At 44.0% G+C, this 11207-nt stretch overlaps 1 protein-coding gene across 1 annotated transcript; it reads right to left on the reverse strand.

Moving 5' to 3' along the window:
* Window positions 1-5543: 5543 nt before the first annotated feature.
* LOC122372964 (glycine-rich cell wall structural protein 1-like) lies at window positions 5544-8156 on the reverse strand. Its single transcript, XM_043350651.1, has 4 exons — window positions 7852-8156; window positions 7217-7385; window positions 6694-6920; window positions 5544-6439 (listed from the first exon to the last, which is right to left on the reverse strand). The coding sequence occupies exons 2-4, from the start codon at window positions 7378-7380 to the stop codon at window positions 6249-6251; spliced, it is 582 nt and encodes a 193-aa protein (XP_043206586.1). The 5' UTR covers window positions 7381-7385; window positions 7852-8156; the 3' UTR covers window positions 5544-6248.
* Between the last annotated feature and the right edge of the window lie 3051 nt (window positions 8157-11207).

Here is an 11207-nt window from a genome sequence, read left to right on the forward strand (position 1 = left end):
GCCTTCACCGTCTGCCCGCTGGTGCGATGTCAACACAGAACCGGTAGTAAATTGTGATCGAGGATGAGATGGGCTGGTCCTAAAGAAAAGAAATCACGCCTGAATAGATAGCCAGCGATACTCGGGCAATATAACAACAAGGTGGTCGGCAACGCATGTCAACTGAGGCAAGGCCACATTAGAACTGAGGTGACTGATCGCTAGGTTTTACGCCAATCAGACACAGGTCAATATCACGTGACTTATTTTGGAAAAAGAACATTCATTTTTCAAAAGATTTGGTACTATAAAGCTCTAAAAATATAGCAACAGAAACATTAAGCGTCAATTGTAACGTAGGAAGCATTGCCCTTCTTCAATCCGTGGGCCGTGGCCCTTCTTGACGCTAGCGATAGCATGGAGTTTGCGCATTTTCACTGTAGGTGTCGCTGCCGTCGCTCGAGCTACACTTCGTTCAGTTTCACTGAAGACGAGGGTCTGTAGCTTTGTTGAAATAGATGACGCAGCATAACCAAAGCTGTAATTTACGGTTAATAACTGAGCATTCAAGTCCAGAACATTATCCATTTTTGCATCCATCACCTATCGTTTGCTTTTCGTGTTGTTTGACCACAGTGCATCTTTTTAAGATCTCGTTATACCCAAATGACAGCTTTTTAGGGACATAAGAACTAAACCCACCGGCACTCAGAAAATTCAGCTGTACGCTTGTCGCAGGAGGATTTAGATTATCTCCCTTTGTTTACATTCCAAAAAGGTGGTCGTAGAAAAACGGAGAAACGGCAAAAAAAAAAATTCAACTGCAACAAATTTGAAGCAATAAGCCAAGGTTGATTAGGTCAGGGCAGGACCCTCGCCGGACCTATTGGTATTCTACATACGCGCCGGCCGACGAGTGCGGGTACGACCCCCCCCCCCCCCACTCGCCGTTTCGTCCCTGATGGAGCTAGCGCGTCGCGGAAAAATGAGCATGCGCGCCGTTACGAGATTCAGCGATCGGTGTCCGACTTTAACGGCGAGGGTTAACCCGCGCACCGACACCGACGTCAAAACCTCTGCGCCAACTTCGCACCGACGGGGGGAGGGCGGATGACCACCCCCCCCCTGAGATCTCGAGAACGAAGCAAGATAGCGACAAGCGGTAAACGGCATCGGATACGCACGGACAAGGTCTACAATTTTTACCAAGGTCATTTTCAGGTCAGGTCAAAGATGACGTCACAGGGGTCGAAAAAGTCAAAATGGCGGCGCTAGATATGGAGAGAGTTTTTCTCGAATAATGTAAAATGACGATAATAACTCAAGTTTATTGTACAAGACAAAGCTTTCGATACATAAAGTATCTTGATCACTGTCAATGAGATGTAGAATATTTATATCTCATTGACAGTGATCAAGATACTTTATGTATCGAAAGCTTTGTCTTGTACAATAAACTTGAGTTATTATCGTCATTTTACATCTGTCATGGATTCGTTACAATTTCTCGAATAACTTTCGAATTAGTCAGGATAGGAACAAACTAAGGGCATCATCGTGATCCTCTCGTCAATCCGCATCGATTGATATATATGTTGACCTCGAAAGGTCAAGGTCAAAGGTTGACCTCAGGTCACGTGACCTCGAGGTCATCATGTATATTATTCGATGCGTCTTGACGAGCTGAACACAATGAGACCATCCACGCGGCTGTATCTTGTTCCTGTACTGAGTTATTGGCAAAAAACCTTTGGTGACCTTTGATGACGTCACATGACCTTACAGCTGCCCAACAGCAAAACAGACCTCAAGGTATTGAAGGTTGATCGTATATGAGGTCATGTATGGTATATGGGGCCATTCCGACCCGTTTTAGTGGTATAAACAGGGAGTTGATTTTTCCCCCATTGACTTATAATGGGGAGGTCGCGAAATTGACCTGACCTTAGGTCACCGACATCAAAATTCCGAGATATAGGGGAGACCCGGGAGGTATGGGCCCCCTGGAGGTATGGGCCATCGCAGTTTTGAAGAAGTGTTGCGTATTTTTACACATTTGACCGCGTAAACTGGTAACAGCCATTCCGTTATACAACCCACGTGATTTTCAAAATCTTCCTCAGTCTTCTTTGGCAATGAGCGGTGATAAAGCGTTTTTGCCCTCTTCGAGTAAAATACTGTACATACAGAAAATTGGTGATAAATTTGAACCAGACTCGTTTTTTGATGTAAGACCAATGCTAACATAAAGTTTAAAGCATGTAAATTAAGACTGGATAGACAATTTGAAGCTTTCTTGCAAGATTATGAGCTGAGATGCTACGCAAATTCTGGCGTCCTAACCGGGAGGTTCGGGCCACCCACCCCAGTTGAGCCTAAGTCAATAAAAAGATGCTTTCATTGAGTGCCATCTTCAATAGATTTTATTTTTGTCGCGCAAAGTTGAAAATTTAACTTCAAATTTCATTCGAACAGAAACATATTATTTATTTTATTTCATGGTGCATGATTGAGTTTACCAAAATACATATGTGCCCAATTGACCTCTATGAAGTAAGCTGTTGGCCGCTTATGCGGTTCCTGGGCTCTAAGAGAGATCAAGGTAGATACCAGCTACGATTATTGTTCTCATTGTCGAGAAAAGAATATGAAACATGGCACTGGCCCATACCTCCCGGGCCATGGCCCATACCTCCCGGTGTATTTTGGTGGATCGAAAAAGCACATGTTTTATTGAAAGTTATCTCGAGACAAAATAGTTGATCCGAGATGCCCAATATCATGCACACTTTGCAGGCGAGAGGCAATTTCACGTGCACAGAGTGAAAAACCGGGTATAGCCACTGCCCACTGTAAGAAAATTGCCTTTTTACAAAACCGGCCCATACCTCCCGGGTCTCCCCTACAAATTGTAGCTACTAATGACCTAATAACATCCTGCTACTTTCAAAGGCCTCCGACATCTACTGTAGCTCTGGCACGGTGACAAAGTTGCAAAAAAGTGACTTGAGGTTGGGTCATTCAAAGTGACCTGGTGACCTGACCTTAAGAGATGAGGTTCAAACTTGCACACCATGTGTAAAATTGATGAGAGAATAGTCGTACTAAATTTCGCGGCGCTACGCGCCGCGGTTTTCCCGCTATCCACGAAAAACCTCAGGGGGGGCGGATATCCGCCCCCCGTCGGTGCGCGGGTTAAGGTCTCAGGTCAATTGACGACCTCTGAGGTCAGGTAAAGTGGCCCAAGGTAGGGTCCGGTTTTGGCAAATGATTTTGCAAAAAAATGGCCGCAGAGCCGCGATCTTGCTCTGGCGCGTCGAATGGAATAATTTTAATTTGGGTGAGGTCAGCATGAGGTGTTGACCTTGGGTCACGGTCAGGTCAGAGACCCCAGGTCACGAACCTGGTCGAAAGAGGTCATGTCGCATATCATTCGATTTAGCAGTCATTCCCGAGTTCATTGGTGGCTTGCCGGACTCGGAAGATCAATTTGATTAGGAGTTATGGACGAAAAACTCTTATGACCCTAGTGAAGTCATAAATGACGTCACACAAGGTCAACAACTCAAAAGTGAAGCATCAAAACTTTCAAAGAAAGCATGAAATCACGATTCCGAATGGTTGATATAGTTTGAGATCGTTCCCGGCGCCAAAATAGCAGTTTTCATTTTCCCCCATTTACTTAAAATGGTGAGGTCTTGTAACTGACCTGGCCTTATGTGACGTTCAGGAAAAAATCCGAGACATTCAAGTTGTGAGACCTCTAATGGAGACAAGGCCCTGTAAGTTTCATCTCCCTGTGAAAGCTCCTCTGGCACTGAGGGCGTTGCAAAGTTGCGACATCTGAAGACCGTGCAGAGGTTCACTTATGACGTCATATGTCAGTGACCTGACCTGCCACACAAATGCGGTTGGTTTCAAAAGTTCTGGCTTGAATTAAAGATCAGGTATGCCAAGTTTCAGCTCTCCATCGCCAGCGTGTTTGGAGGCATCGCGAAAAAAGCTTAATTGTCATTTTAAAATTGCCACTTTCTACAAGCTTCTACTTTCTTTCTTTCTACATTTTCTTTCTAAGGGGGAGGGCAGGAATGCACAATAAACTATTGAGGCATGCGTTTGATGCAGCTTTACTTGTAGACATGCCTCAGTCTTGGAACAAAGTGAAGGAATCGTTCTGACATTACCTTGAACAGCGTTGCTCCTATAGTGCGCTTCTAAAGTTCGACGAAATAAGTCCACATTTCTTGGTCGCCCTTTTCACCGTTCACAGTCCGCTCACAATTTCATACAACTCACTGGTTTATTTATTCGACTCCCTGCACTGGGTAGGTTTCCACACATGAGCCGCACCAATGAGCCCCGATGACTGGTACAGACTGATGACTAAGGTCGCGGGGTCGGGGTCACGGCAAAGGCGCACACAGTGTCGAGGTCATATAACAGAGGCGTGTTCAGAGACGAGGTAAAAGTGGTCAGGGCTGGGTCGTAGCAGGGACATGCGAAAGGTGAAAACAGAGCGCCCGTGGCATTTTTATCAAGGCTCTTGAAATTCACTTGCGCAGAGCACGTGACCAAGGGTTCGACTTGGCCTGTGGAAAGCATAGGGAGAGGGAAAACTTCTTAGTGGTCACGTGACTAGATATGGCAGCATGCCATATCTCATGCCCTTCAGTGCCCTGCTTCACCGCCCACCGTTAGATGGTGTGTTTACGATGCGTTACGGAATCTTATGTTACGGAATGTGGAGCTAAATGGAGATGTGTCGCCGTTCCAAGTGACTAGACAACGACATGAAGGTCACGCGTCAAGCCTGAGGGAGAAACTTGGATTACTGCTTTTAGGTTCATTGCTGCTTGACTTAGTATGTCACACCCATTGGAGCTAATGAGGCCATTTCAGAACCATGCTGGATGAGAGGATAAGGGATAAGTTGGATTGAGTGGAATGACTTCCTGTTGCTCCACGGTAACTTAGAGGGATTGATGATTCCGAGTGATGACCACTTTGTGATGCCAGTGTCACGGTGGGGCACATATCGCCTAGAAACTAAAACGGTAACCCTGAAGAGATATGCTCGTATTGGAACTGCAATCGCACGCTGACTTAAACAGTTTCCTGGATGTAGGGTGGCCGTTATCCCGGAACATCAAAACGTGGTCAAGGATGAAAAATGTTGGTCCTGAAGGTTGAGATGCCAAATGGCGATGTTTTAGGAGGCAAAGAGCTTGAGGATCAGTCTAAACTGTGTACCATCCAAATGCATTTTTTCAGATACCTAAGCTTACACCGATAAAAATGCGTGATTAACGCAAGAACATTGTTTTGCTTCTGGTCAGCGTTTTACCCTTGTGCTGTCTGTTGTAATGTGTTTCTGATGTAAAGAATGTTTGTGAGTCGTTTTTTGTGTTTAATGCGTTTCAAAGTTTTTTTCCTTGGCATGCGCCCGGCACTTCTTTCCCTTACTGCGTTCAAATAAAATTCAGACACCCAGCTAGTTCCAGGACGATCCAGTTGAGTTGTGTGTACAGTGGGTACCGTTGAAGGCCTCAAGCAATAAACCAATATACCTTATAGTTTGCAAAATATATTTAGCAATATACACGTGTTCATAATGAGGATAACAGCACAAAACACATTCCAACAAGTAAAAACAACAATAACAAAGCGTAACATCGGTCCAAACAGACAAAAACAATTATCCCTGACATCTGCATAACAATGCAGTTGCAGCAACATAAGGTGAAAGACGGTGACGAAAATGGCATCTTTAGATGTGGGTGTCCTAACGCAATAAAAACTTTTTGAATGACTATGAATTATTTTTTCTACCCTGTAGAACAACAGTTGTGTATAAGTTGAACAATAGGCTGCACTGTCTATTGCACAGGAAAGTAAACGCTATTTAATGTTTCAGTTTGCAGCCGGCTCGATTCGGAAAGTGCTTCAAATAATGCCAAACTTAGTCGGTAAGTATTCGGGGATAAGGAAATGTTTTCAAGAAATATTAGGTGACTGTAGGGATGGACATATAAACCTGGATTTTAGGGATAGAGAACATGAAAAGCAGCAAAGTATTGGAGTGTCAAATACCAAATACTCCGTAAAATCACAGACAAGATCGACATTAGCCAAACAATCGATAATTGCACTTTGAACTAATTCGTAAGAAAACCTGATAACTCGTTCTCATAGCGAAACATTTCGCAAGCAAAGTGTAGCATACGAACCTTGTCATTTCAAAACACAACTCTGACTTTTCAAAGACCCGTTTACTCTACGTTCCACGAGTCCTCGAAGTCCTTATGGAGCTGGTCCATCCAGACCGAGTGGTCCACCTCCCACTCGTCCGTGTCCAGGCCACGGCCCGAGTTGTTAAGCTGAGTAGCGAGGAAGATTCCTCCGATGAGGGCAGCCAGGGCGGCCAGACCGAGTCCTCCCAGCAGGATGGGCAGCAGGGGGACTGTGGGAAAAACGGGACGTCAGACTCACACTCTTCAGGACGATAATTTTTTGAGTCGATGGAAGAAAACGGCGATTCTTAGAAGATCTTTTTTTCAGCTGATATTGTTTAATATGTATTCTTCACATATTTATGAGAATTTGTTTCCTACATGATGTATCATGATGTTATCGATGTTATTTGTAAAAAAAAAACGAGTCAAAATGCCAAACTCTAGAAAAAGCACCCTTGTTCCATGTGTCATGCCAACTTACATCCACCACCTCCGGCCGCCGCCACTCCGGGCCCGGCAAACCCGGCGGCAGGTCCGGCAAACTGTCCTCCAGCGCCAACTCCGTTGAATCCGGTTCCGGCTCCGTTGAATCCGGTTCCGGCTCCGTTGAATCCGGTTCCGGCTCCGGTAAATCCGGTTCCGGTGCCCGTTCCGGGCCCAGTGAACTGACGACGGGTGGAGCCGATACCGAAGAAACGCCTCAGCTTTCTGAAAACAAGGGGGAGTTGAGTGTGAGATGTTTATGGAAAAGATGGACGTTGGTAGTTCAAGGAGGCGTTCTTGTCAACGATATTGAGGATGTATGTACTGCGATAAATCAGCAGCCTTCATATAATGTCGAGTACCAGAGCCACACGTTTATGTGATGCTATGGGTTAATCATACCTAAGGTGTTACGAAGAAAAAATAAAAACCATTAGATGGAATGTAGTGAGTCAACTGCTCTTGGTGATCTTAGTCGAGTAGCATCTCGATAACACTCCCATCCCCTCTCGATTACTGACCCAACGAATCCTTCCTGCCTCCTGGGCCGACCCTGCCTCCTGTTGCTGTAGTAGTAGTTGGAGGGATCCTCCTGAGGATAGTAATCCTCTTCCTGGTAGTACTCTGTGGAGTCAGCGACTACCATGGCAACCAGGACCAGCAGCAGGACGTAACTCAGCTTCATTGTTCCTGTTGGCAGAGGAAAGTCGGGGTGAAAATGTTGAAAATGGCAAATGGTCGAGCTGTAATGTTGTTCTATGGTCCTAGTTAGTATTGTTTTGCGTTATTGCATGCTGATTAGCGTTTGGAAATGTGTTCAATATCAATGAAGCTACCTAAGCAACAGATCAGAGAAGTTTGGACGCTCTTTTCTTATTGTCTCACCAGAAATTGTCCAAACACATTTTTATTGTTTAGCCTGTAGCTCCTTCCAAAGCTGTAATAACATTGAAGCCTTCCTATTTTTTTTATTATATTCATGTATCAATTTATTCAAAGTTGAAAATTGTAATCAAATCAAACATGTAGTGAAGCATGTATTTTTGGTATATTCAAATTATTATACACAAGCATTGAATTAGTATCGTAAGACTTAATTGTTGCACAGCTACTGATCAGTGGCAAATTTATTGCACGCCGATCAGAAACAACTCACCTGGTTTGATCCAACTGAAGGAAATCCAAAAACAGTCCTTTCGCACTGAACTGAAGCTGAGCCGGTCGATTAAATCGACCTCAAAACCACTGACTGCTGTCCGCTACTGTGGAGACACTGCTAGACGTGATAATTCGCAGACACTGTGCCTCACCACCGATCGCCCGCTGTTTTATGAGAGAACCACCACTTGTGAGGTACTTTCGCACGTCAAGACAGCCGGCGGCCATTTTTTCTCACGTATCATCGATGTGTGTTAGCAGTGTCGAAAAGAGAAGTCGGTGGCGGGCACCACTCCTCTCTGAGCCCCCTCCTCCGGGATCCGGCACCGCGCGAGACGCCACCACATGACACTCAAGGTGGTGACATTGCATTTTGGACAGGTAGAGCTGACGCTTTTCGGGGCCGGGCAGAAACCGAACGCTGTTGCGAGAGGTGGAAGAGTCTTGTGTCCAAAATGTTATTTTTCGAGATCTTGAGCAGCTCTTTTTTCAAAGAAATAGACGTAATTTTTGGCGATAAATGGCGTTATGGAACAGTAAAATCCAAACACAGATATCACATTGAAGAAAAGACTGAGCGGAATGCTGTACGAAAGCTGTGTTCGCCCGCCACTCGAATGTGGGTAATATCCTTTGCTATCATATGGACAAGTGCTGTAGCATATGAAACAAGTTGCGCAGATTCTTACGCAAAGTATGAAGCCTTCTCACCACAAGGTGGTCATTGCATCCAATCGAGGTTTCGGACCTGGTAAAACTACAAAAAATAAACATAAAACCCGTTTCCACAGGGTCACATAGTGATATTTTGTGATGTACGTACCAATGCTTTGCTTCTGATACCGTCACACATTTAACCCGCGCATGAATGGGGGGGGGGGGGGCTTTGAGCCCTCCTCCCGTTTTTCGGCAATATCTTTTAAACTAGTTGATGGATCAACACGAAACTTGCGGTACCCTCAGCCGCATCAATTTGACACCTTGTGTTAAAATGTCAACTTTCTAGCTACCATAGTTTGGCCGAAAATGTCGGCCGATTTTGATGCAAAATATTGAATTACGACAAACGCTCTCAAGCGCCTAGTTTTAAAGCTAGATCCAATTTATTTGCCTCAGTGGGTTCCAAATACACGTATCTATCAAACTGCTATCTCGAATTTTCGAAATTTTGAATTTTTTGGTACAATTTGCAAAAAAAAAAATATTTCTTTCATTTTTTTTTTTCAAAAAGTATCTGATTTTCCGCAAAAATCGGAATATATGTGATAGAACACACACTGATGAACTACTCCAGCAAGTTGTAGCCCAGATCTGTCAAAATAGCCAAGTTATTAGCATTATTGTCAAAATTTTACAATTATATATTTTTCAAAAGCATTTCAGTACGTTTTGACATCGCACAGCAATTTAAATGTCACCATCGTGTTCCTGAGCTCAAATTGCATCTGATAGGCACCTTTATTGTTGAAAATTTCATTTTCAGAATTTGACCTTTTCTGACCTGAAAGTGACCTGACCTCCGGTAAATTCGAAATGACCTAAGTGACACATAAGACATTATTTTCGGAATCTACGAGTAAAATGGACCATAAAACATGCGTCATGTTGCCGATACAAGATGTACGTACAACTTCCGTGACCTATGATGACCCTGAAAAAATTGAAGTAAAAGTTCTGTACCCTCGGGCTATCTAAGGCATGTATACTTATTATATACGTTCCATAAATCCATAGTTCTCGGCGTCACAAGATACGGCCTTCGGCGTCACTTTGGTCCCAACCTGCCGGATTTATCTGTGTATCAAACCGGCAGCTCTGAGTCCCACGTGCTAATGGAAAGTGTGCGCCTCTGTCTCAGGACAGGATGACCTGGCGATTTTGTACTGACACACTGCGCGACAATGTTGCCAGATAACGGTGACTGCCGCGTTTGGCGTGTCATCGAATTGACTTCACAATGGTCAGCCCGTGAACGCGGATAAAGGATGTTCTGTCTGGTGTGTTAGAGTGACTACGTTTCCATGGGCAAGGGGATTCGTATCCGGATCAGTGAAGCCGCTACTGATCCGGATGACTGGGGCCGTTTCCATGGGCAAAGCCGGTACTGATCCGGATCAGTGAAATAAGAGCTCAGCCGCTACTGATCGGCTTAGGAGGGACGAGTATGGCGCACTTTGGCAATTAATAAAAACTCCAGCTAACATTTTTGCCTGGTCTTGTGCAAAAATCGACTATGATCTTCCGTCCTGAAGATTGGCTTTCTTTTATCATACCGATAGCAAACTCGGCTATTGGGAAAATCTTCCAAACTCTCTACAATAACTAATTTTTCAGTTCGATTCATGTTAAAAAATAAAAATAAACAAATAAATTTACATAGCAATTCGTCCGTCTTTCATTACTTCAGAAAACGTTTCGGACGACCCCGAGTTTCGAACCCGAGACCTTTGGCTCAAAAAGCGAAAATCATACCGCTGCGCCACCGCGGCACTCTGAAGTCTTTGTCCTAAACTTATATGTCAAAATAGTTGACAGGCAAATGATGCAACATCGAGAAAGTCTACATTTGTGCTGTAAGGGTTTACATGGGTAATGAAAAAATGCTGGAAAAGATTGCAAAATTGATTTGCCATCTAACACCAACAAATAGATTAAGAATATTGGCACAATAGATCTTAGCAAGATAACTGATGGGTGGATGCTGTTGCGCAACGGAATGCATGACACCGTGCAGGAGGAATGCACAAACAAATATATCCAATGGTTTAAATCTATAATAATATAGCCCAAATTTTGAAACATATCATTTTAGTAAAAGTATAATTTAAATAAAATATTTCTAATGTGATGTATGCATCCAGGCCCATTAAAACAATTAACATGAAAATAAGAAAATTAAAAAGTCAAACATTAATCCCTATCGTAACGGCTCAGCTTCTTTCGAAGCTGGATTAGAATCCGGATCAGCGGTAAGGGATTACGGGTGTTTCCATGGGCAGCCTAATCCCTTACGAGGCACTGATCCGGATCAGTGATGCCCATGGAAACGGGGTCAATGATTGTTAAAAAGATGTATTCCTACATGCCAGGGTATGTCTTAAGCACAGCACGAGCCGGGCAGTAAAACTATGACCAAGAAACTGCCGGTGTCAAAATGCCATGTTATTTGATAGGCCGGGCAGGAAACAAAAGTTTACTGCCTGGGTTTACTGCCCAGGGCAATGACCTCTAAACTATAGAGCCTATCGCATCAGCCCAGAGGTATTGACCCAGGGAATGTATAATTGACATCATAATTGCATGATATTTGCATCGTAAAATTAGAAAACTAACATTTTCTGGGAACAAAAATAT

This window comes from Amphibalanus amphitrite, unplaced genomic scaffold (assembly GCF_019059575.1).
Source record: "Amphibalanus amphitrite isolate SeventyFive unplaced genomic scaffold, NRLGWU_Aamphi_draft 001424F_arrow, whole genome shotgun sequence".
NCBI classification, from domain to species: domain Eukaryota; kingdom Metazoa; phylum Arthropoda; class Thecostraca; order Balanomorpha; family Balanidae; genus Amphibalanus; species Amphibalanus amphitrite.